The sequence below is a fragment of the Lepisma saccharinum genome, chromosome 3, assembly GCF_977018435.1.
Source record: "Lepisma saccharinum chromosome 3, izLepSacc3.1, whole genome shotgun sequence".
Lineage (NCBI taxonomy): Eukaryota > Metazoa > Arthropoda > Insecta > Zygentoma > Lepismatidae > Lepisma > Lepisma saccharinum.
In genome coordinates, this window is record NC_139231.1 from 103,405,099 (window position 1) to 103,432,260 (window position 27,162).

Consider the following 27,162-nt stretch of genomic DNA (forward strand, 5'->3'; position numbering starts at 1 on the left):
TTTACAATTTTATTCTACAAATAAAGAGATGAAACAGGTTTCGACAAAACATTATATTTTAAATCTCTGATCACTCATAAATAGCATTTATTAAATTTTTCTCTGTTGCACATCAACAATTTTTTTTAGGGTTTTCTTTATATGTTCTCATATTTGCTTTGAAATTATTATTGTCATATAATATAAACATGACTCATGTATGTCAATTCTGACAATTTGTAATATACGTATCGTACCTAGGTATATTTATTTGGCTCATTTCCAATAAGGGTTGAATTTTACTTGGTCTACTGTATTATATTAAGACACACATACATTATACGTATATATAGAATGGGGGCAAGTGCAGGTGCCTGTTCCCCTGTGTGATTTAGCACCGCACACCACTGCCTACAATGACCACTGAAATGCTTTTAAATTATATTCTTGTGAAGCAGGAAATTTAAAGTAGTTTTGTGGGACATACTTAAAGTGGGAATTTCAATCTGAAAATGGAATGCCTCGAAATTTTATACATTACATCACTTATTACAAATCTGGTGTGGGCCACACCCATTTTTCACCAAATGCCAAAACTAAATGCTAAGAGCTTGGTCCTCCTAAACTAACCCCATATGCATTATTAGACCTAAGTGGAATTTTGGAAGCACATTGCACAGTGGTTCGGATTCCACTTTAAATTGTAGGTTCAGTCCCAACTAGCCTATATGTGCATAAAGTGAACTTAAAACTTATTCAAACCAAACCAAGTGGAATTGTTACGAGGGCTGGGGTTAGAGCTCTCAACATTTAGTTTCGGCATTTGGTGAAATCTGGGTGTGCCTCACACAAGACCCATTTTCTATATTGGTGAATTAATAACACAGTTGTAGGAATATGCACAATGAAATGACAATCTCTTTTCCTAGATTTGCACCTAGGAGCTCTGATTATAGGGTATTATACTAATCACTCCAGCAAAGAGGATGTCACACTGCTCAAATAGACATTCAATCATTACTTTTTTACATATACACAAAAATAGAGCAAAGGAATGTAGTACACAATTAATTAAATTATTGAAAATAATTACATATAATTTATTCCATTTATTATTTGTGTTTCTAAGTAGAGACATTTTTAATTTACAGGAATTAACATCAAATTTTATCCCAGGTATTACAAAGCGTAACACAAATCTAATACTGATTATGTATTTTAGCTGCCAGTTGATTTCTGTTTCATTCTTGAGTCTAGAGAAATTCCCATAATGACACGAGGAAATTCATAAAAGCCTAGCTCCTGCAAAATAAAATAAGGAACAAAATTTATAAATATTCTTCAAATAATATTGATAGAAATTGTTCAACTTCAAATATAAAACAAATTATAAAAGTTCATGCTTACATTGAAATCAGCATATGCGACATACATGCATTCACAATCTCGAAAATTTATTGTGTTAAAAATCTAAGGTGCTCACCTTGGCATATTGATTGATGAATATTCAATATATTGAAAAGTTCAATCTGGTACTTATGAGAAGGAGCATATGTGTAATACTTACAAATTAATGGTAAAACAAAGTACGAAGATTAACTACAGGGCAGCCAGAAAATCCCTTTACACCTCCACTTATTTCATTCCTACATTAATAACATTTACAGTTAGTTGTCCAAAACATCCGTATGTGCACTCCTCCAAAGTGAAAACACTGGTATCTGCCATTGTTGTTCACCAAACACAGAGAAGCGCGAAAATGAACTGGTCAACGCTCAGACTTTATTCTTCCTCCGCGGGCAGTCACGGGTCAGTTACGGCAGGCACGTGACAAATTCACGTGAGGAGCACTGTTGCCATATCAATGATCAGGATGGGAAGTAAAAATCTTAAATATCTTACCATCTTACATTGTTACATGCATTTAGTTCGGGTGTAAAGGGACTTTCTGGCCACACTGTACTGTGTGTGCATCCTAGGGTGGTTAAAATTGTTCTACAGCTGTGGCAAAACAGAACCCAGGAAGAACAATGTGCCGAAGATGGGGAGAACATGACAAACAGCTACAGATATTAGTGACCATGTACTTGTACGTTGATTCACATGGAAGACATAATAATTATAAAGAAAAAGGATGATGAGAACTGAATAAAAATTATGGAAATCTAAGCAATGAGAGGATAAAAGTAATCAAGAAACAAATGACGAGGGAAATATTGCAATACATCTTTACATTTGGCTGTTTAAAAAAATGCACATTTGAAGCATTAAAAGTATGCTACAGAAGGAACATTGTGTTTACATTTTAACATGAAGGTGATAACTACATACATTAAGTTTCAAATTTACTGCATCCTTCACTTCATGATCCATATTTTAGAGCCCACTACCAGGTTTCGAGTATATGCTGCTTGTTTTGCCTGGTCCAGCATTATTTGCTCATGACATCATGTTCAGCAAAGAACTTTCATTGTCTGTGCAAGCTATTGGGAGCTTGAGGGAGAAGATCCCCCTGCAGCACTCTGCTTCAGAAGTTTATTTGAAAAACAAATTAGATGAACTATGTTGTTACATTAATACAACAGAATTGTGGAAGCAAATTATCAAGATCTAGGCTCATAAATCTATAGGGTGCCAGGCCATCAACTAGTGGATAGTCACTCCATACTGACTAATTTGACCTATCACTAAATTATAGTAAAGCCATGATGATCCAGTTGGTAGGGTGTCTGACTACGATGTGGGAATCTGAGGTTTGATTCACCAGGTGGGGAATTTTTCAAGCAATTTCCCAACATGGAGTTCTGGGAGTCACCCAGCCTCTAATAAATTGATAAATGTAGACAGAGCATGGTGCTCATCACATCACCTCCACAAATGGCCGAGAACACGAATGTATGGGTTCAATCTCCAGCATCCTCCCATATGCCTCCTTGCTGTAATCTGCAGGATATTTTTACCTTTACCTTATTCAATTATAGCATTAAATAAATTAATAAAATAGCCTCTACTTTTCAAACTGAGCTACAGCATCATTTCATTACAATGCCACTAACCTATTCATGTGGTCTAAAATGATAGATCATGTTCATTGTACGAATATACCCGTTGCTTCACGAAATGATAAATGGCAAAAATATCTGACCTATATCTGCCAACTATTGGCATGAACTGAGAAATTACACAAATAAATGTATGTAAATTATGCATTGTTCCACACCATGGCCGTGCAGTCTAAGGCATCATGCTTTGGGCTCTGGCTATGGGACGTGCATAGGTTCAAGTCTTCTGGGGAAAGCGTAACTTTCCTCCTGAAATTTCGGCCCGTGTATGGGACCGGTGACAACCCACCATTGTAGAAGAAATTGGGGAGCTACAAATGAGTAGTGTAACCCAGTTATGGAAACCTACAGCAACGTCGTGCTGACCAAGGTAGGTAGGCCTTGGCCCTCGTGGGCTGTTGTGCTATGGGTTATTATTAAGTTATGCGAGAAACCCAGGTTTGATCCCCTGTAGGGGAGAATCGGGATTTTTTCCCACATGTTCAAGTGATCCAGCACCCACCCAGCATCTTATAAAGTTGGTACCTGGAGGAAACTTGGGGGGGGGGGGGGTAAAGGCAGCCAGGGGTGTAGTGCTGATCACATCACCCCCACCTTCGGTCATGATCAAGAAAGTGTGGGACCCTAACTCCACACACCCCTATATGCCTCCATGGTGTGGTGAAAAGCACAGGGGAGCACTTTACTTCTACAATTCTCTGATCGTTCACTCTGTAACTAACAAAACATTAACAACTAATATATCATTATAAAAAGTGTTCAAAAGAAAATCAGGCAGTTTGTAGAAGCAATTTCTCACCTCAGGAATTTCCACACCAGCTTCATGCACTTCTCCATCCAATTCAAATAATTTCTCTTCCGCTTTTTCAAAACTTCTTGCTAGAATTGCATCATCAGTTTCTGCTTCATCATCATAGGGTTGCCCATATAAAATGCACATATATTTTTCAATTTCAGATTCAGCCATACATTCTCCTAAAACAGAACAGAGAATATCTATTTCATTCTAAGATTAGTTACAGAACTAGAGCACAGACAGGAAACAAAACAGCTGAATTTCAATTTAAAAATAGTAAAAAAAGACTGCAAAAAAAAGTAGGGATGAACCAATATGAAATTTTTGCTGATGCTGATACCAATAGAAAATTTACATATACTGATAACCAATATTCTATTGATCTAATATAAATTTAATTGTTGTTTAAGTCCACACACATAGGCTAATTGGGACTGGAGCTACAGTTTAAGGTGCAATGCGAACCACCGTGCAATGTGTCTCCATTGAGTATCGAACCTTGGACCCCTTAGTTACAAGGCCACTAAGTTATGACTAGATCTAATAGAAAATTGCAAATGTACCTCAAAGAACGTAACTGGCTCATTAACCTTTAACCTCATTACCATTACTGGCAATATTACTGTCACTTACAAAGGCATTGCAATTTATCGGTATAACTAGTGCAGGAAAAAAAAATTGGTTGCATGTACAGTCTCATTTTATTGAATTTGTTCTGTGTACATGAATTTATATTTTGTAAATGTGATCTCCAATGGTATTCCTATGTTGCAAGTTATTTTGTCAGGTCATCAAATACTGAATTATCTACAGGTCACCAAAGAGACCACATTACATCACTCTTCAGATGATTGATGGAAAAAAAAACACTGGGATATATCCAATTTGCAATATATCATATTTTTATAATTTTTCATGTGTGAAGTGAACATAACTTGGATTGTCAATACAATTAGTATCATTATGTATGAGTAATTGGACAGGGCGATAACACTTCTTCTGGATGCAAGGATGAGTGCACAACCACAGAGCAAGACCACCATCCGCCACTGATCTAAGGTTCTTTAATTTTTGCAGATTGTCCACATAGTCAAATTCATAGCATTAAAAAACTGTAGTGACTACCACTTGTTTCAACACATGACCCATGTGTATTTTTGAAGAATTACATAAACAATTAAATGTAACATCAGTTACAACAAATAATTCAGAAACAGTTCCTTAAGCAATTAAGTACTAAGCTGATATGTTTACAAGCTCTCAATTAATATTAAATGTTGAAAAATTGTTACACTGTTACTTAATCGGACCTTGATTACAATACTGAAAACTAAATCACACTTATCTCCCATTTCTTTTGTGGGATGGAAGTAAGGCATTGTCTTGAAAATATTAGTATTAATAATGTTTAACCATTCATCTTTAACACAATCATAATTTATATTTGCCCACCATTTTGTAAAAGTGACAGTAAATTGAGCTTCAACAATTTTCATTTTCTGTTATCTCCTTAAATTTTAAAAACATAATTGTGTATCCTCTCAATGCATTTTCATTACTTGTTACATTTAATTCTTTTTATTATTCTTGAAAAAGAAATATGTTCAATGTTTCAAAGTGTTGAGTACTGAAAAGATTTAGTCACTACAAGAAAAATACAGTTTTCATGAGATCATGTATGGTGCACATTAAAATATTAATAAAAAACAAAATAAAACCAATATTACCTTCCTCTTCCAGAATGGAATAAAATTGTTGAAGTGGAACCCCTGAACTCCCCTCATCCGCCAGAATTTTAACTGCATTGGAAAGCTGAGTCAAGGACACCCCTGTAGCAGGGCGGTGGTTGATGTAGAGGCAAAGTAAATCGTCGAAGTCAACTTCAGTATCTGCATCTTTTGAGTCGGGATAATTCTGATACTGAAGTTCATGCATTATATTTTCCACCTGTCAAATACACAAAAATCATAATTAGTGCACAATAATTCCCAGGATATTCACTAAATGGGGGAGCGAGGGAGGTATGCTTTTTTTTTTTTTCAGAAGCTACTGAAATATCAAGTTGCATGCTAACTAGGCTTTGTTGTCCGAGTCACAGCCAGAATAATTCTGTCCAACATGCAGAAACCCAAGATACATTGCACTTTTGGATAAACCCTCGTATGCAATTTGTCTGTCTTTTGCCACCACTTGCCCGACCCTGTGGCTGAGTGGTTAGCACATCGCGCTGCGACGCCAAGGGTCCCGGGTTCGAATCCCGGTCGGGCTTGGTTGTTTGTGAATGTCCATTCATCAATTTCATCATTTCATCACTCATCCCCATCTTCGCAAATTAGCCAAGAGGCACAAAACGCGAAGTAAAATAAACTAAATCAATCAATCAATCAATCAATTTTGCCACCACTTCATCATCCTTGCTTTCCGTAACACCTTAATCATTCCAACAAACTTCTTAAGCAAAATTGACTATTTTTAAACTTCTATACTTTCCTACTCATCAGGTTTCCCGGGGTCGGAACCCGGTGGAGGCACATAGTGGTTCGGATCCCACTTTAAACTGTAGGTATAATCTCGATTAGCCTTACTGTGCATAGAGTGGACTTAAAACAGCAAATCAATCCAATCAATCAATCCTAGTCATCAAAACTCTGTTTCCTTTACTTAGTCACCGATTTGATGGATTTAGATGATGCAACCTTACAAATATACACATTTTTTTTTATATAACACTGCTTTTCTGCCACCTGCCTGATTGTAATGATATGGATGACTCATGATTATGTGAATCGGGTGAATGGACTCTTTCAAAGAAAACCCATGCCAATAACAGGGCTTGAATCCAGGAACATCCATGTTGAGATCAAAAGTCAACCACTTAATATATTCAACCACTGAGCCAGTGATCTTATAAGTGATTTTGATATTGTGCACAAATTGTATTAGGCATTGATCGTTGATCCTCAATGATAATTTGCACTACTTTACTGCAAACTACCTGACTGTCAAATAATGTGTGCCTAAATGTACAAACTGTTTTAACCAGTGGAAACGCTTTGAAACACTGTGAAAGGAACTCTTTCTTGTTAGAACGTTCTACCCCATTATGCATGTAAAACTGGTAAAGTTCAATTACAACCCATATGGAGGTATGGTTCTCAAACATACTGGAAGTGATGTAATCAGCATCACACTCCTTCCCCAAATTGACCCTATGGATGAGAGACTAGATGTGTTCAGAGCCACATATGCTAGAAATTAATGAAAAAATTCCTATCTGAGATCAAACCCAGCCTATGAATTGAACACAGATCTCCCATATAACAATCAGATGCATCATATATTACTAATTTCTATTTAAAATACAAACCTCAAAATCACTTGGATAATATCCAGCAGCTCGCAGCATATCTGGGACAACTGATAATGGTATACATCGAGATACTTTTCTCACGCTCGAAGTGAATTCGCCTTGATGTCTGAGGTTAGCATAATAAAACAAGTCTTCCAGTTCTTTAAAAAAATGTCCACTTCGACCTCCTTCCAAGAGGCTGTAAAAAGGGGTTATACCTTCTCCTCCTAGCCGTTCCAATACATCCACAGCTCTACCAGGAAAAGAAATGAGAGTAAATCATCAAAATGGCAAAAAACTTTAGTATGCATGCTCAACCATCTGTACAGATGGCGCACAGAGATATTGCTACTGTGCAACCGGTCATTACTTACTTACTAATTGCTAAATTAAGATAGAGGCCCTCAATAGTAAATCACAAAAAACAAAACACAAAAAATATTAAAATTTAATACAGAAAAGTTTGCAGATGCAGAAGAGAGATTTGAGAAATATTAAATTATCAAACAAATTTGAAATTCTGCAAGATCTAGATGATAAAGAGAACAGTAATGAAATTGATATAAATATGGAGTGGAAATTATGATCAGCATTAAAAGACATGAAATGATAGCATAAAACAAAGCAAAGTAATCTGCAGTTTGATAACTGAACATCAGTGCCTAGAGAGGTAAGAAAACAAGCTATACTAAAGTGATTAAAAGACAAGTGATATAAATTTAAACAACCACAGTAAAATAAAGCATGGAGTTTCCAGCACTTTCAGAAGTAGAGATTATTTTAAAAGCAAAATCAATGAAATTGAAACAGAGAGCAAAAGTAAAAATATCAGAAATTTATATAAAGAGGTAAATGAGTTATGAGAAGAATGGCAACCTATAATGGTAAATTTACAACTAATCCAAATGATATTTCAAAGAAGTGGAAATTTTTTTCCTATGCTCTTCAATTTCCATATCTGCTATTCTGGCTTTCCTTTTCATATTACATGATACGCAGTGACGGTCCCTCCATGGAACAGAGGGAACAGGCTGTTCCCTTCTACTTATCGACCTTTTTAGCTATTTAAATTATCTATAATTACATAATAAAAACACTTCTTTCTTCCGAAATCAACACGCCGAAGAAAAACTTTCACCCTGACTGGAAGTTTGTTTACTTCACCTACCCTCGTCGTACCACCCTCTGCTGTCTGACGCAGAGTATTTCCGACCACGCGCGAAGGTAAACGATGCTCATGGAGCCACTTCCCACCGTGGAAGCTGAACTCTCAAGCTGTTCCCTACGAGAGACATAGCGAATTCCTTTTCCTTCGAGTTTTTGCTATGTGCTAAAGTTTAATTGCGTCGTAGTGATGGTTTTGAGTGTAGTAAGTCTATAGTTTTCTAATCTCATTGCAAAATTGCGTCTGCCAGTCATAACGAACTGGAAAAATCTTCTAGAGTCTAAGCGTCTGCTAAATGCCTTGGCTAAACGCTGCGAAATAGCTACCGAGGGACCAGCTCGCATCCACCTGTTCCACCAGCAAGACAAGCGCAGCGCAGGACAAGAAAGCGAATGTATTCCTTGAGTTGTATGTTGTATGATCGACCGGCTGAAGACGAAAGCTTTTAGTAGGCTACATTGAACTTTACAGAAAAGACAGCAGACATACACCTATCCTAACCTAATTAGAAACTAAAACCAAATCGTACACAAGGCATTTTCAAACAAGTTACTACAACTCTGTAAAATGATTAACTGGATACGCTTCCAGTGGTAAAATTTTTGTTGTCCTTGTTTGTTCCCGAGAGGGAGTTTGGAACAGTTCGGATTTTGTCACAATTTATACAAATCTAGCGGATGCCATGAAGAAACTCGGCCATCTGATTGCCATTATTGCATTAAGGACGTTTGAATTACAATGCTCAACTCTAGAAAAAAATGTCAACTTAACCTACAAATGGAGAGATGAAATCGGTTTCGACAAAACATTTTTTTTCTCTGATCAATCATAAATTGCTTTTATTAATTTTTCCGTTGTTGCGCATCAACAATTTTGTTTTCAATGTTTTGTTTACATTATACTCGTATCATATTTGCTTTAACATTGTTTTTTCATAACTTTAACGTGCTTCATGTATGTCACTTCTGAAAATTTTTAACGTATGTCTCGTATGTTTAATTGGTTCATTTCAACAAGGGTTGAATTTTACTTGGTTTACTGTATTATATTACGACAGGTATGGGAGGGGAGGGAGCAAGTACAGGTCACCTGTTCCCCTGCCTGATTTAGCACCGCACGCCACTGATGATACTGTATATATAAGCAATGAGAAATGCATACATCAGCAATACAAAAAAACACTAAACTGAGAAATGATCCTTCAATTTCGCGAGTCTGCTGTTAATAAGAATTGTGCAAAAGACATTTCTTGCAAACCTCAACCCCCAGATGCACAAAATGAATTAAATTTACGAGATTTTATTATCTATAAAACAAAGGACCACACAACATATTGAAAAAGAAAAGGAAAATATCAAATATTATGGTGCACATTAACAAAAAGCTACTGATTGGTAACCAACCTGAGATTTATTTTCCATTTGAGGATACAACAATCATCTTTTCCTGAAGTGAAGAGATATTCTCCTTCACAGCAGACATCAAGATCAAGGATCTGCAAAAACATTGGAAGATATGTATGCACTTTCCCAGAAAATATATTTATAGAAAAGGCCATGAAATAATCACCACAAATACTTTTCTTTTTTGTTTAGATAACTGAATATCTTCTTGCTTAAAATGAAAATTATAGTTCACAAAGATGTATCAGTATAAATTTCATATGCACAAATTAAACACAGATATAAACTTTATCAGTGTATTTGAGTAGTGATCATATTCAACATTGAACAAAACCTGAATAATACTATATTCATCCCCATAATATATGCAAGTAGATAAAGTTTCTTTTGGTGAAATAAACTATGTTTGAAATGTATTATTAAAATATGTCATGCATGTTTCTTGCCTTCGTTTTTTGTAAGAATACTAATAAAAAAATTAGAATTATACTAACAAGTTGCAAATAATCACACTTTTCTGCAATTATATTATTATTACATTTCTGCCACAACAAAACAACCTTAGACTCAAATTTTATTAGCTGCAGACATTTTGAGAAACTGTTAACCTTGGCATTATAGACTTTATATATCCATAAATAGTTTTTAACTTGTGGAAAATTCTGACATTTTGTTATTCCCTTTATGAATATAAACATGTAATTTTTATGTCCTGGTTTTAAGTAAAAGTCTGAATACACAGTTTTGTTTTCTAAGCAGTTGACTAGTTTCAAACATTAATTAAGGAAGTTAATTAATCAATCATGTTATTCATGGACCATTTGCAATTTTATATTGAATTGGTGGAATGTTAGCAATCAGTAGCAGTAAATAGATATATGATTATCTCTCTCCGTCTTTATCTCTCTACATAAGTGCCTTCATGAGTGGGTGATAGAAAAATTGTCAATTCAGATAATGTACTAACCAAAAATTCACAAATCACGAGCAAGTGGCGACTGGAAATAATTGCCACGAAATGTGTTTGTGGAAAAAAAAAATGTTTCTTCTCATTACAGTTCTTTCATAAAATGTTACATTTCAGATGCCATATCACTTCAGAATTTGTGAGTGGACTGACAAATACTTAAGACTGGCAGAGATAAAAGAAATGCAATTCTCACAAACAGCATAAAGTCATGTGAGCACAACAACCATCTTTCTAAGATAAATGTGCCATAATAAAAAAGCATTTGAATAAGGGCAAGAGCACAAAAATTACCTTGAATGGATGACCAATGACAGCAATGCTCTTGAAAGGATTCCCATCCACAGGAAGCTTCTGAATTCCAATTTTCTCCTTTGTTGCAAACACCATGTATCCATAACCCTTTTCTTCATCTAGCTGTGGCAATATCTGAAATAAGTTTTATATCTATTTTTTTACCAAAGCCAATGCTAACAGTTTAAGCAGCCATGTACAGAGACAGTAAGAAATTTAAAACACGGAAAGTTGCAGTATGCTGCCATTTCCTTGTCAATGTTGTTAAGGAAGAAACTATATGAAAACATGAGATTACGTGTTGTGCATAAATATGAAATATAACACAAGAAACTGTCTTACACCTTGTTCTGAAAAATATATTATGATTCACTATTAAATACATAAACAGTACACCGATTGTTTTTGTAACAGGCAACATTCCACACACACTTTATTTTTCTTTTTGCATCATCAGACCCAATGAAGTATGAAGATAAACATTTGTATTGCAGATAACAGAGATGGTTCCAATATGGTAAATATAAAACCTGGTAAATATGAGATTATATTTTTTCAACAAAAACATGTGCATAATGTTTACTTAACCTTCGAGCGGGTACATCTGTGCAAAATTTACGACAAAAGTAATGTTCTTTAATTTTCTTGCGTTTTGTTTGAATTCGGCGATCTATGCTTTTTATATATTCCTCAAGGAGGTCTTTTGTGTTGCATATTGGCAGTCATTGTTACTAATCCATATGTTATACTCTTTCAATTGTTGTTTATTTGAGATCAGAACACCGTATCGTAAAGTTTGCGCTGCGTGCCTGCTCCTGTTCTGAAATTTTTTCGTCAGGTAATTGTTGAAAATGAGTCCACAGAACGTAGACGCTTTAACAACAAGTGAGGTTTCTTGAACTTGGAATATAAAATGTTCGTACATATATACTTGTAACATTTAGGTTTTCAGCAGGAATATCACTGTCATAAAAAGCATAGTGTGCTATAAAAATGTATTAAGTTACGTACTGTCTTTTTTCACCATTCTAACTTGGATTTCAATATGTTTCATTTATATTAACCTCAGAAATGATATTAATAAATGTAGACCCAAAAAAAAATTACGTTTAATTATAATTTCCTTGCTCATTTTGAATGATACGAAATGACGTAAAAAAATGCGTAACGTGCCTGCTGGTAAAAAGATTATTAACCACGCCTGCTCGAAGGTTAACGGAAACAAGGAAAATGGAAGATAACATACTTGCAATTAGATTTATTTTTGTTAAAACCTGGTCAAAGATTTAACTTTCAATAATTACCTGAAAAATATTGTTCCCTATGTAAAAACACTAATTTTGGAATTGTTATGAATACATCTATTTAATCAAAGTTATAAACAGAGAAAAATGAATTCCAGGCTATAACTAAATTATGTTTATACGGTATGCACCAAAATATACAGTACTGAAACTCGTGCACCTCGAACGTGCATGTGCGTTTGTCGATGGGGCATAGCTCCAGCCGCTTGTGTTCTCAGTAGTGAAAAGGAAGTTGTAAACTCACTAATAGTGTATATGTTAGTGTTTCTTTCAGGATAAATAAACTCACAGATGACAACAATGTAATGTTCGTCTTTTAATTTCAGTACTGTACTGTCCATCAACACTGTTTTTCTGGCTTTCGAGACCGAAGCCTGCTTTTTCTGATTTTCAAGTAGCTCCCCAGTTGTCCTTACGATGCTGGGTCAATGCCAAAATTTTGGAGGGGCCCACCTGTAATCAAACCTGGGACAGTGCTAACCATTTGTTGTTGTTGCTGTTACTGCAGTAGTAGTAGTAGTAGTAGTAGTAGTAGTAGTAGTAGTAGTAGTAGTAGTAGTAGTAGTAGTAGTAGTAGTAGTAGTAGTAGTAGTAGTAGTAGTAGTAGTAGGAGGAGGAGGAGGAGGAGGAGGAGGAGGAGGAGGAGGAGGCATGAGGCATGAGGCAACAGTGGTGGAATGAAATGCATTAATGGCTATAAAATTCAGGAAATAATACAATTTCAAATAATCATCAATAGGAACCTAGTTAACAATTAAACTTGCAAAAACAATTATATCCTAGATTAATATGTTATAGACATCTTAACTTGAGGGATGTTATAGATACACATATGTAATACTGTATATTAGGGATGGGCCGATACCGATATAAAATTTACTGATACCGATATTATACCAATCCGATATAAAATTAGAAATGGTTCTTGAAGAACCTGAAAGGTTCATTGGCCTACTTAATAAATGTGTGTTTCAAGGTGACTGCGGTGCAAAAGAAATTGCATATTTAGACTTTTACTTTTTCAGAAAGCAGGGCATGGCGATTATCGATAAAAATTACAATAAAATGGCACTAACTTATCAGATATTTATTGATATATCGGATCGGTAAAATAATCGGTAATTTTACCGATAAACCGATATGCCTATATCAGCCGATACCAATAGAGTACAGATTAATCAGTCCCATCCCTACTGTATATAATATATATATACACACAGTGGTCTCATAGAACAGCCATTGTATGAATGAAACAAAATTGAAAGAAGTAGTACTGCTAGATCAACAGCGCTAACTAACTAATTAACCCTCTAGCCTTCTTGAACCCGAAGGTTCATGGCTGCAGCAACATAAACCTTCCATTTGTCCAGCCCGACCCTGTGGCCGAGTGGTTAGCACATCGCGCTGCGATGCCAAGGGTCCCGGGTTCGAATCCCAGTCGGGCTTGGTTGTTTGTGAATGTCCATTCATCAATTTCATCATTTCATCACTCATCCCCATCTTCGCAAATTAGCCAAGAGGCACAAAACGCGAAGTAAAATAAACTAAATCAAATCAAATCAAACTTCCATTTGTCCATATTCTGAGCAAGATCTATATACTCTTTTCCATCCCTACCGATTTCCTTTACGTCTATCTCAACGTTATCCCTCCATCTTCGTCTTGGCCTTCCTACAGGTCTCTTACCATCAGGTTTCCCAACAAGAATCCTGTAAACTCTTCTTTCCTCTCCCACATGCTTCCCTCATGCCACATGGCCTGACCACCTAAGTCTTCTTGATTTAATCATTCTAATATCTGGACATGAATACAAATTATGTACTTCTAAATTATGTAACCTTCTCCACTCACCTGTCTCCTCATCCCCTTTTAGGTCAAAATATTTTCCTAAGGATCTTATTTTCAAATACTCTCAATTTATGTTCCTCTTTCAAAGTAAGGGACTAAGTTTCGTATCCATATAATAATACAGGCAAAATTACGGTTTTGTATATTTTAGCTTTTCCTTTCTTAGATATTAAACGAGAAGACAAAAGTTTATGAAGAAAAAAGTAACATTCATTTACTGAATTAAGCCTACTTTTTATTTCCTCTTTAATATCATTTTCATTTGTTAGTATTACTCCTAAGTACAGTAGAGCGTCGATTATCCGAAGTAATTGGGGGACATGGGTGTTCGGAAAACTGGTTTGTTCGGATAATCGAACTGTACATGTTTATTTGCCAAAAAGAAGTACTGTACAGTAAATTTATTCATAAAAACAGGCATCTCTTTAAGTATGTATTACAAAGTAACGTACAAAGGCAACTTTAGTAGGAATATATAGTATGTGGTACAGTTTATTAAACAAAAATATGTACATATTACATACGCATTTTGCATGAACAATACACACAGTACACAAAATTAACGTTTAAAAAAATCCTTTATTTTGGTCTGTCTAAGCAAGCCTACACGCTTACGAGCAGCTAAGTCACGTACTTTTTTCATTACAGATATCTGAAAGTGAGCGAGTACACAGTTCGGTTAAGCGGTCGTTCGGTTGACCCACGTTCGGATAATCGACGCTCTACTGTACTTGAATTTGGAAAATGGTTCAAACTAGTTGTTCTCAATAATTAGATTTTGATTATTACCGAACACTTGGTTTCAGCCTGTAAGCATATATTTAGTTCTCTCTTTGGTAACAGATAACTTTGCTAAAATATCAACAGCACTGTATTTTGGAATTTGAAATTAATGGAAATTAAACATGATCCTAACATCAATGCATAAGTGATACTTACTTGGATTCTACGAATTGGTGTACCATATGTGGGAGCCAAGCGTGTTTTTCTGCACATTGTAGTCTCTGCATTATACAATTTGAATTTATACTGAAAAAAAATAATATTGTGCAAAACATTACTCTATCTTCATAAAATATTTATACAGAGTAGAACACTGTTTCCTACCATTTTAAACTAAGACATTTTGCTGATAAAAACAACAAACTACACATCAAAATACAGTTGTAATTCTCCCCATGACTATTATGTTCAGACTTAAATAAATCTTACATAATAAGCTTTCTCTCAAAGTGCAAAAACTATATTGAGGTGAAATTCAGCCTAATAAAGATAATATGCATATGTGTGTGGTTGTGTGTGTGTGTGTGTGTGTGTGTGTGTGTGTGTGTGTGTGTGTGTGTGTGTATGTACTGGAAAATATCTCATTTAAATGACATTTTTAAAGCTTCTTATGCATGATTTTACCTTCATTTGTCAAAAAAGCTGCAAAACAAAAAAAAAAACAAAAAAAAAACATGACATTAAAGTTAAATGACAGGATGTTTCTGGAAATGAAGCTACAGTGATAAAATTATTGGTAAAGTATCAGATATAATATTATGTGTCAAAAGTCACTATCAGTCTCATCTCTATACTATGACACAACATACCTCATCATCACATGTAAGAATGAACTGCTCAGCTGTGAACTTTGGATATGCACACATTGCGAGTGGGATGCTGGTTTGTTCAATACGTTCAGAACGCAGGACCTTCAAGGTGCCAGGTTGACTGAAAAAGTGAAAATAATATGTATACTGACAATAAAAATATATACATAGCAAATATGTAAATTTACCCATGCTACATTGCAATATGCCACAAATGCATATGGAGGATGTGGAGGTAAGGCTTGTTTTTATTATTATTATTATTATTATTATTATTATTATTATTATTATTATTATTATTATTATTATTATTATTATTATTATTATTATGGAGGTGATGTGATCAGCACTGTGCTGTAGCAATCTTTACCCCATCTCCACACAACCTGAAATCAATCATTTCAGAAATCGAACCTGGTAGGTCTCCTGTATAGTAGTTAGGCACCCTACAGACTGGACTACTGTGGCTATATACAGAGTGATCCATTGATGTGTAGACTGCAGAGTACTTTAGTGGGTGGTTGTCTCAATAAAGATGTATCAAAAATGTGTGTCCATCGAAGGCAACTAGTTTGAACAGATCCTTTTATAAATCTGGTAAGTAAATCACTTTTTAAAATAATTACGGAAACTGCTGTGTGCTTACTTTAACACTCTACGATGTCGACAAGTAGCAAGTGCCTCGCTTGCCGATAGCGTGAACACCAACGCAGCAGTCTACACTTCAATGGATCGCTCTGTAAACATAACATTTATGTGTAGGTGTGCTTTCTCTATTTCTGTCTGTCTTCATCTATACATGTAATATATTTATTTCCTACATCCATAACATCATGACTTTACAATTTTGTTTATCTTTAGTCAACTTATGTTACAATTTCAACTTTCTGTGGCCTTCATTAAAGTTAGCATGTTAACATTTTGCTGAGGTGACTGCTGCAATTGCTACATGAAATGGCATTTTGCACCAAGAGTATATATTATACCTTACTGAAAGGTTATGTGAAAATTGTAGCTCAATCAGGAATCAAGCCTGGATCTTTGGCATTCTATGTAAATGCTACACTATTCCATACATACATTCACATAACTTTTTCAAATAAATATTTATGATAGTGTCTTTCATGTACAAAAAAAATATATTATTTTCTCTTTATAGTATTTTTTTCCAGATAATTAAATCAAGAAGACTTACATGGGCAGGCCACGTGGCAAAAATGGGAGAGAAAAGATGAGTTTACAGGATTCTTGATGAAAAAGACTTGATGGTAAGAGACCTGTAGGAAGGCCAAGATGAAGATGGAGGGATAATGTTGAGATTGACCTAAAGGAAATCGTTAAGGATGGAAAAGATTGGATTGATCTTGCCAAGGACAGGAATAGATGGAAGTCTTGTGTTGCTGTAGCCATAAACCTTCAGGTTTAAGAAGGCTCGAGAGTTAGTTAGTTAGTTAGTTATGAGTTCTTTATAAAAAATATTTCTAGTATTTAAAAAACCTCTATTGATATAGTAGCTAATAAGCTTCAATTTTATACATTAATTGCCAGTATTGTACGTCTAAGCAAGTTTACATGTTAATAAATAAGATAATAGAATTGGTAATTGTGCTTATTTTTTTAAATTTATAAATTTTAAATTTTAAGTGGCATGCAATTCTACTTTTATGTATCTTTATCAGCCCCATATAATAGTAATAACTGTTCATCACATACCTATTCTTCACATCATATTCTACCAGCACTCTGTCTTCGCCCAAGGAAAACAAACGAAGATCCCCAGTTTCAGTGTCTTTTAGGAAAACGATGTCAGAAATTTGTTTGTAGTGGGAGCGCTGCTTTCCCATGTATATCCATCTGGATACAGTGCCTTCCTCGATTTTATACAAACAAACACACATTTGATCATCCTGAAATTATAATAATTAGCTAAAATTTAGCTATAGCTAATGCGTAAACAAATCATCTTCATAATTTTATAATAAAAAATATTCTGCTTTTAATCTTCAGAAAGTAAAACAAAAGACCATGGAGAGATTTATTTCCAACCGTGACACCATACACGGATCCTTCAGATCTAATCCAGGAATATGATAGTCAAGAATCCGGGAAATGGACCCTTTAAAAACAAACAAAAACAAAACAAATAAAAGAAAATCTTTGGCAATTTCTCCAAGTACTCTTCCTTTAAAGATCAACATATATTCCAGAAATGTGGGAGGTGGTTTATAAAGTCCAGCAAGCCCACTGAATAGCCACTGAAGTACGTTTGATCAGTATTTATATTCCTTGCCTAAAAAAGATGTTCAATTATCCAAATAAGTTGTGCTCACAATGTGAAAATTCTGGACTATAGAAAGCATATCCCACTCTCTCGTCTGCTTAATATAGTGAGTTCCTTCTTGCTTATATGTACATATAACTACATGAGAACAAGATTTGCTATGCAAGAGGTTCAATGACTTCTTCAGTGGATATTCAAATTTATACTGCATTTGCAATTAAGAAACTGCAACAGTAGTCTACTCTGTGATTTCTGTGACATGTTCTGTGTAAATCTGCCTAATAAACATTTCATACGAGAAACATTTTTCTCTCAGGAGGTATATTAAAATTCAGATATAATTTTTTTTTTTTTTTTTACATGGTACAATTTTACACTAGTACTGATTAATCTGTCCTATCTCAAACATGAAGGAACTAGAAAACACAACATATAAAATGCAACTGTTCATATTTGCAACTTGGTGACATTATATGCATAATGTTATTGGGGAAAATAACAATAAAAAGTCATTAAATCATTTCTCGCACGAAAAATTCTGCTTACTTGTGCCTAACACTTTGACCTCCCCTGAAAAAAAAATTCTAGATTTAGTACTGTTCATGGTACAGGTACCCTGTATTCACTACACCATGCCATGAAGGTACATAGGAGATATGTAAATGAAGAGCCCCACAAATTCATGATCTAGGCCATTGTAGAGGGGATGTGATGAGCACAATGCTCCAACCCCTAGATGCTTATTTATTACAGGTTAGGTGAACCCCACAGAAATTTTTATTCAGGGACAAGGTCAGAAAAATCTTGGGAACTGAGTCACCCATGTGGCAGCCAGATATCATTCTGAGTCCACCACCATGGCTCCTGGTACTATTTATATGTAACCTTAATTCTTACATGTGGTCATGACTGTGATTCTTTAGCAAAGGCTCTTATTTTGTCCCTTTTTGTAAACAAAAAGAAGAAGGGACTTAAAACAAAAAAAGCAATAGCATATTATTAGCATAATTAGATTGGCAAAATTAATGTCAACGCTACTGATAAATCACTCTGTCCTGTGAATCTCTGGAGTGAGCAAAGGAAAACAAGTCTCTGCGCAAGTAGTAACTCAAGAGGTCTTGACCAATGAATTGGTGAGAGGAGAAGTAAGTGAGGCTACCAGCCATTTGCAAAATTGCACACTGCTTTGCTCCACCAACTCCCTTTCTTCCCTTCATATACTAACTAATCAACAACTAATACAGGCTTATGCAATACCTATCACACCTAATTGCAAAATTTAGACAAAATGCTTCCAAGCTGTAGTCTTGGATACACAGTAACAAAGACTATATGCAAAAATCTTAACCCTACCCACACTTCTCTTTCTAAACCAATGATTATTCTGAATACCAAATAATGATTGGTACTTGCTTGGGTATGATATTAAATCATACAATAATGCATAAAAAATGGAAATTACAAATAAAGGATAAAGAACAAACAAAAATGGGGGAACTTGGTTTGGTTTGAGTTGATGTTTTAAGTCCACTTTGTGCACAGTAAGGCTAATCGGGACTGGACCTACAGTTTAAAGTGGAATCCGAACCTGGGACCCCTTGATTACAAGGCAACGATGCTACCACTGCGCCATCGGGGAGGCCCCAAATGGGGAAATCTGATGAACATTTTGCGTAACTGACGTTCCGGTATAATTTAAGACACCAGGACAATAGCACATACCTCCAAATGTATTTCTTCTCTTCTCTTTCTTCATGTGTGGACTTGCTCCACAAATTACAGAGACAGAGTATAGTGATTCATTTGTCCCATCTCTATGTTATACAAATAACCAAAGTGCATATTTTTAAAAGCATATTCAAGATACCTTTGTTGCCAAGTGCTTAGAATCATCAGAAAAAATAATCTGTAATAAAGCCCCTTTGGAATGGTCAAAAGGTGGTCTTATTGGTTTCAACTGAGTTGTATTTAGAAGCCACAGAAATCCATTGTCTAAGCCAACAGCCAAGTACCAAGCTGAAATGTAAAATGGCACAGTAAGTTAAAATTGGTTATTTCAGGACTGACATGAATATGTTAAAATAACATTGATGCCATGAAAACGTATTGGTCACTTATGTAAAGAAAGCTGTAATTGAGGAATTCTATTTATTTAACATGTTTGCTTATTTTGATTGGCTCGAATTAAGTAGCTCGATATTATATATTGGTTTCCATGTTAGATCTGTCACACTGGTACTCAACTGTCGCTATATAAGTTGCTGGTACTTGCATAGTGTACCCATGAGCTAATACATCTTCAAAATTTTAAATATCAAATCAATCTAAAATTAAATCTGAAAGAATCCATAATCTTGAAGCTTTTTTGGTGTGAATTCTCTCAGGATATTGACCAGGTGAGTTCAAGTTCATGGTGTGTGGAATGTATCCTTTCCTTGCCTGTGCGATTCTGTTGTGTCTGAGTATCCAAATAGTAGCTATGCTCTTGATAAGATATTTGAGAGTGACAAATTTAGGATGATGTGCTTGTCTCTGCATCTTGATAATACAAGATTTGCATTCTTGATCTGTAAATTTTCAAAATTACAGAGGCGACGTAACATTTTCTCCCCATAGAGGTATTTGAAGTAAAGTCTTGAATGATGAACAGATTTTCTCATGATATCGACCAGGTCAGATATCCCAAGAGAATCTGTCATCAATAACTAATACTATTTGTAATAAAAAAAATGTTCCAATCAAACTAATAATATATGTAAACAACAAGTTTGATTATTTTTTAAGATAAGTATTAATATTGTTCAGTATCGCACAATATATCAGTACCTGATGGAGAAAACCTCATGGACTTTACTTGAGCCATTTTCCGTGGCAAAGTTGTATGAACAATGTAATCATTGGTTTTATAATCATTCAAAAACACTGCTCCCACCGTTGTTCCATAAGCGATTTGAGTTCTGTAATAAAGTACAGAAATATTACAAGGTAAAGGTAATTATGGAAACTGGTAAAAAGATGCAGAGCGTTTCACTCGTTCTCAGTATCTGATTTTCCCTTACAACATTTAAACAAATGGATGCAAGTCAGTGAAATCTGACACTGATATACATGGGTATATGAGAAGCACCGTTACAGAATATTGGTTGGTTGATTTGGTGTTTTAAGTTCACTTTATGCACAGTAAGGCTAATCGGGACTGGCCCTACAGTTTAAAGTGGGTTCGAGTTGGTGTTTTAAGTCCAATTTATGCACAGTAAGGCTAATCGGGACTGGACCTACAGTTTAAAGTGGAATCCGAACCACTATGTGCCTCCACTGGGTATAAAACCCGGGAACCCTTGATTACAAAGCAACGATGCTACCACTGCACCATCGGGGAGGCCCCACCATTAAAGAAGGATGCTACTCTCTACTGCAATTCGTGTGATGTCTGCGCCTGCACAAATTAAAGGCCGATTATGAATACCTTCTGTTACATGGAGAGGTATGTCCAGTCATGCCTCGATGCTGATGGTAACCACTTTCAACACTCGCTACAAGGTCATCATGCTTCTCATACAGCAAGGCATACCCTTATCAAATTTCACTGAATTACGTTTATTAGTTTGGAAGTTATAAGGGAAAATCACAGGTCGAGAGTGAGTAAAACACCCTGTAGAATTTGTAATTAATAATTCAAAGTTTATGTGACTGCATTAATTTGGATAAATGTGTGTGTGTGCTTCTGTATGTCAGTGGCAGTAGTGGCTCATGGTTTGGAATGTTGGAGGTTGCAGTGAAAAAAATATACCACACAAATTGAATATTATATATGTATTATATTTCAGAAAATGCTTGGCTTGATCTTTGGCTGAAGGAGTTAATAAACTCTGTACTGTATACTCGATTTCTGTACATTTCCTAAACCTCTTGTAGTCTTCATCATGGTCAACCTTCACTGTGTAAAGTTCTTAACATGAACTGTTTGTATTCTTTCTTCACTGCAATGTAGCTTGTTTATGTCATTACCAGGGAACAGATTTATATGTGAATACATATTTATGTATGAAGCTGAAGTCAGTTATATTTTGTATTATCCTTGCACATCATGGCATGTAGGCTTGAAAAATTCAGTTTTTATTTTCCATATTTTTACATACAGTATATTAGATTTTGGCTCATATTTTAATTATTTTTACATATTATTTCCATATTTCAGAACATTTTCAACATATACTCCATATTCGCACAATAACTACATGACCCAGTGTGACCGAAAGGGTTGGGTAAATTTCTTGAGAATAACTGACAAATTTGAAATACACTCCCATTACTTCTTGCAATTTTGAATGCAGTTTAGTCAATATAAAGCCTGCTTAAGAGACAACAGAAGAAAATTAACGTTAGAACACTAACAACAAAATTTTGTTATTCAAGGGAAAAATCATTCTTGATATCAAGCCCCGAATCAAGATTATCATTGATTTGGAAACAGAAAATGAAAACATATTTTGTATTGTTTTACAATTAATGCCAATGTAAGCATATTGTATTTTATGTAGCTCGTGTAGCATCTTATATTATTAAAAAGGTAACTTTTTACAACTTTAAGTCCATATTTAACTCCATATTTTTGTGAAAATAACTAAATTATGTATTTACATATTTAGCACATTTTTACTACATGTAAATCGGTTCCTTAGTCATTACATATTTTTCGAAAAGTTTCCTTGGCACTCGAGATTTTTAAGAAAGGTTTTGGTTTGAAAAGAACAGAGTAGAGGAGCTGAACCTGGAATTTTATGCACTTAGTTGGCTCGGAGGTGTGACACCCTCCCCCTTTTCAGCCCATTTGAGGGAGTCCTTTCCCATTGCCAAGTGGTAGTAATCAACCAGTAACCACCCACAAGAATAGCAGTAGAAATCCACGTAAAAGGATAGGAAGGGGAAGGGCTCCAATACCCTGCTGAAGTTGTAGGAGCCAAGTACACCAACATGTGGAAAGGAGAATTTCCACTCTTGTGAGTATTCAACGAACAGAAAATGTTTGATCAGTAATTTCATTTTTTCTATGTGGAAAGGAGAATTTCCACTCTTGTGAGTATTCAACAAACAGAAAATGTTTGATCAGTAATTTCATTTTCTCTATCTGTCTCACATGTTAACATTGCAATACGGTTATATTTCTGACATTAATAATATCTAATGTAAGTCAAAATAAATTGTGGTTGCACAACTTTGCCACCTAAGAAGCAGCTGCCACATGTGACGTGAACTCACAAATCGCTTGTTAAAGTTCATTGTTCACCCAGAAATGCCCTCCGTCATGCAGCACAAATGTCCCAACGTTATTTACGTGAATTACTGATGCAAATCGAGGTTGAATTACACTAGCACTTACTGGACATCAGGCGAAATATACGAGAATGCAAACATGTCCATTTTGGACATTTTATCAGCTATTAAAAAGAAAAGTAAAAAAGAAATGAGAGTCTCATAGAATTACAAGCTTAGACTCTTGAAGCAAATGCTCCAAAATATTATTCTAAAAGTAATTAAAACTTTTCCATATAATGAAGGCACTAAAAAATGAACTCACCATTCACAAAATTAACAAAGTATTTTCCAAAAATGTTCAACGTGTTTTTCAAAAAATTTCAACGTATTTTTTCAAAAATTTCCAATGCATTTTTCAAATCGAATTGAAATCGTACAATTTATATGGGCGTAAAAAGGAACTATTTGTTCCAAAACTCTCTGTCAAAATGTTACTGACTCACAGAAAAAACAATCAAATGTAGAAACACAACTCGAAGAAACTTATAAAATATTTTTAAAATTTTCAAATCTCAATTTGTTTCTCGTATTCTTAAGAGGTATACGTAAGAAAAGACATACTGACTCAAATATAAGGAACCGAATGTTGTCACTTTTCAATATTGTTATTTTGACAACTCCGACATTTCGTACGGGTACTGCAATGGTTTCTGCATACAAATAATTTGCAACCGGTACTGCAATGGTTTCTGCATACAAATAATTTGCATTCTGAACAACGTACTGTGGTTTTATTCTTCTTATTTCCCCCAAATTCATGGCTGGTGTGCTGTGATTTAAGATATGAAACATTCCCGCGTGCGGTACTGAGTGCCGTCAAAGGGGGACCGGTCACTTCAGAGGCATGTAAGCAACTGAAAGAACGACAGAAAAAATGCCTCTATGTTTTCGTGGGAATAGTGAAGATAAGTTACCTACTGCTTTCCAGACCATTATTGTGCTTGTAAGGAAAATAATTCAAAATTTTAAAAAAGGTGGCAATCAGTGCCACCGTGCGGGTTACGTAGGGTCAATGTAACATAATATAAATAGTTTTCTGTGAAATTAATTGTCTGTGTGGCAGAGATTAACCTGAGTCCTATTGGCAAAAGTATAAACTCTCCTGTACTTTAATTTACTATTGGTGTATCAAATCAATATGCAATGGCAACCATTTTGAGAATAACATGAATGATATATTTACCCTCTCAGTCAGTATCAAAAGAATATGATAGGTATTTTCATCCATAACCAAACTACATATTTTAATAGTATAATTTAAAAAGCAAAAGCAGAGCTTGTATTTTCCTTTACATTCATAAATTATAAGCAGAAAGGAATGTGGATTTAATTTACAGATTGTTTTCATTGTCAAAAATCAATGAAACATTTACTGATGAACCAATGCAATATTAGGCCATTATTAGTCGAAAAACTACACAGTATGAACAAGTCCAACACTGACTGTGTAGTATCCAATGAGATTACACAGATTTGAAACCAATTACAAATAACACAAAATTAAAAGTTTACAAAGCTATAAAAATAGCATGGTGTTTAATTGTTAATCACTTTGTAATTTCTTATTGATTGATTGATTGAGTTGGTGTTTTACATCCACTTTGTGCACAGTAAGGCTAATCAGGACTGGACCTACAGTTTAAAGTGGGATCAAAACCACTATGTGCCTCCACCATGTATCAAACCTGCGAATCCTTGATTACAAGGCGATGATAGTACCACTAAGCAATCGGAGAGGCTAATTTCTCTTATTAATACATATATTGGATTCCAAACACTTGGCTGAGAAGTATTTGTGAAACACATAAAAAGGCATATCAAATGATAAAAGCTGTCTCTGTGCATATTTATTAACTTCATAGTTTATACTTCATTGAGGTAAGTCTAAAGGGTGTATAAAAAGACTGTAGTGATGACATTAAGTGAGGATGTTGTGATGAAAAATCCAATACCAAAATGGGTGCACAAAGCCTCCTCCATCTACCAGATTTCAATTTTATATCTCCTTGCACCTATTTATAGACTCTGCAATGCATTCGATGTGTGCTAGGATGCAACTTTCGATGCTTACATAATTTTTATACCTCATTTTACCTACAAACTACTGTGTAACTGACATCTTGTATATAAATATGTTTTACTAATTTACTTCTGCAATCTATAAAGGTACTTACTTCATTGGATGGCAAGCCAAAGCTTGAATGGGATATTGTGATTCCCCTAACACTCGGGTTAGTTTGTTACTAATAAAATCAACATATCCACAGTAACCAGTTACGGTAGCTGGAAGAAAACGAAAAATAAACACACTGACTGTGATTCAAACAATACAATTACTATACAATCTAATTAAATTACAGAAAATGCTATATTAATATGTCTTGTATTCAAAAATACATTTTCTTACTATTTAAAATCATGAACAGCATATTTCTTCATAATACTAATTGTAACATTTTACAAACTTCTTTGAGTCAAAAGAACCAATGGAGTTGAAAGAAGAAGGGAACATCTTGTGCTGAATCAAATACAGAATTCATGATTCAAAAAACTAAGATATCAGCAAGTTCAGTTCCAAAAAGGCTCAAAGATCTCATTTTCACAGACTGAAGTGCAGAGGTGTGTCAAACAGGCTTTTTGTGCATTTTCTGTGGGAGGTAGTTCAGTAAATGTAGCGGCCCAATTGGGTGGCGTGCCTTCTAGGTTTGCACTTGATGGAGACACTTGACTAAGAGTGAGGATATGCCACTTTCTTCCAGAAGAGGGGGAGAGAGGAGGATACCAAACTTCAAGGGCAGAATGTCATAGGTAGGCCTCTGTATTTCTGGAGGAAATTACCCTGTGCCACCGCCTGAATTCTTCAATGATTACAATGTACGAACACCATACAAAGCAAGGAGTTAAAACACAAGCCAAGTTTTCTTCTTGTCCTGCATTCTGATAAACAAAATTATTTTACAGCTAAGACAATAACAAACATCTTAACAAACATCTTGAACACTCAGAGGAGGGCAGGAAGAAAATGCACACGATGCTAGGAAGAAAATTCACACAATGCTATGTATTGGCAAATTTCTGGATCTCAATACTGAGGAACAAGTCATGTATTCTAAACTTTTGAATTTATAAAACTTAATTTGCATTGAACTGAGCAGTTTTCATTTTCTACTTTCCTTCAGTAAGCTCTTTCATATTTTACTCACTTTTTACCTTTAACGAAACACTTTCCATGAAAGAAGGTCTACCTGATGGCACAGTGGTAACATCGCCACTTTGTAACTAAGGGCGGTTTGATTTGATACCTGGTGGAAACACATAAGTATTGGTTTGGATCCCAGTTTAAACTGTAGATCCAGTCCCAATTAGCTTTTCTGTGAATAAAGTGGACTTAAAAGAAAAGAAAAAAAAATCAACTAAACTTTCCATGAAAGAGTGATATACTGCAATGTAACTTGTTTACTGTGTTCTAATTCTAATAAGTTGTTGAGATGTTGTTCAGTTTGTTTTCAAGTCCATTTTGTGCAAGGAAAAGATAATTTTCCACCTCATTCAATTTGTTAGTGGTTCCTTGATAGAGCTTAAGAGAAAGGCTAAAGCAATTCTGGACCTTAGAAAACAAAATTTAAAACTTGTAACCCCTAATGGAAGAGACGTTTGCGCCGATTTTACTGAAGAAATTGTTAAATAAAAATAATAATGAAAATCATGTAAACATTAACCATGAAATTAACTATGTTTCATTAACCTTTTGGAGCCCAAGGCCATTTTTACATGTAACCCCCTTGATGCCCGAGCCGATTTTGAGC

General features: G+C 34.9%; 1 protein-coding gene across 1 annotated transcript in view; it reads right to left on the bottom strand.

Moving 5' to 3' along the window:
* Window positions 1–1,104: 1,104 nt before the first annotated feature.
* Window positions 1,105–27,162, bottom strand: part of LOC145985927 (cilia- and flagella-associated protein 251-like) — a 457,476-nt gene continuing 431,418 nt past the window's right edge. Inside the window, exons 11-22 of the mRNA XM_083120068.1 lie at window positions 25,531–25,639; window positions 20,867–20,997; window positions 19,908–20,056; window positions 17,473–17,666; window positions 15,760–15,880; window positions 15,107–15,196; window positions 11,016–11,150; window positions 9,755–9,846; window positions 7,205–7,439; window positions 5,565–5,784; window positions 3,841–4,016; window positions 1,105–1,281 (exon numbers count right to left, since the gene is read on the bottom strand). Coding sequence (XP_082976194.1) covers window positions 1,198–1,281; window positions 3,841–4,016; window positions 5,565–5,784; window positions 7,205–7,439; window positions 9,755–9,846; window positions 11,016–11,150; window positions 15,107–15,196; window positions 15,760–15,880; window positions 17,473–17,666; window positions 19,908–20,056; window positions 20,867–20,997; window positions 25,531–25,639 — 1,736 coding nt within the window. The 3' untranslated portion in view covers window positions 1,105–1,197. The remainder of the gene's footprint in view (window positions 1,282–3,840; window positions 4,017–5,564; window positions 5,785–7,204; window positions 7,440–9,754; window positions 9,847–11,015; window positions 11,151–15,106; window positions 15,197–15,759; window positions 15,881–17,472; window positions 17,667–19,907; window positions 20,057–20,866; window positions 20,998–25,530; window positions 25,640–27,162) is intronic.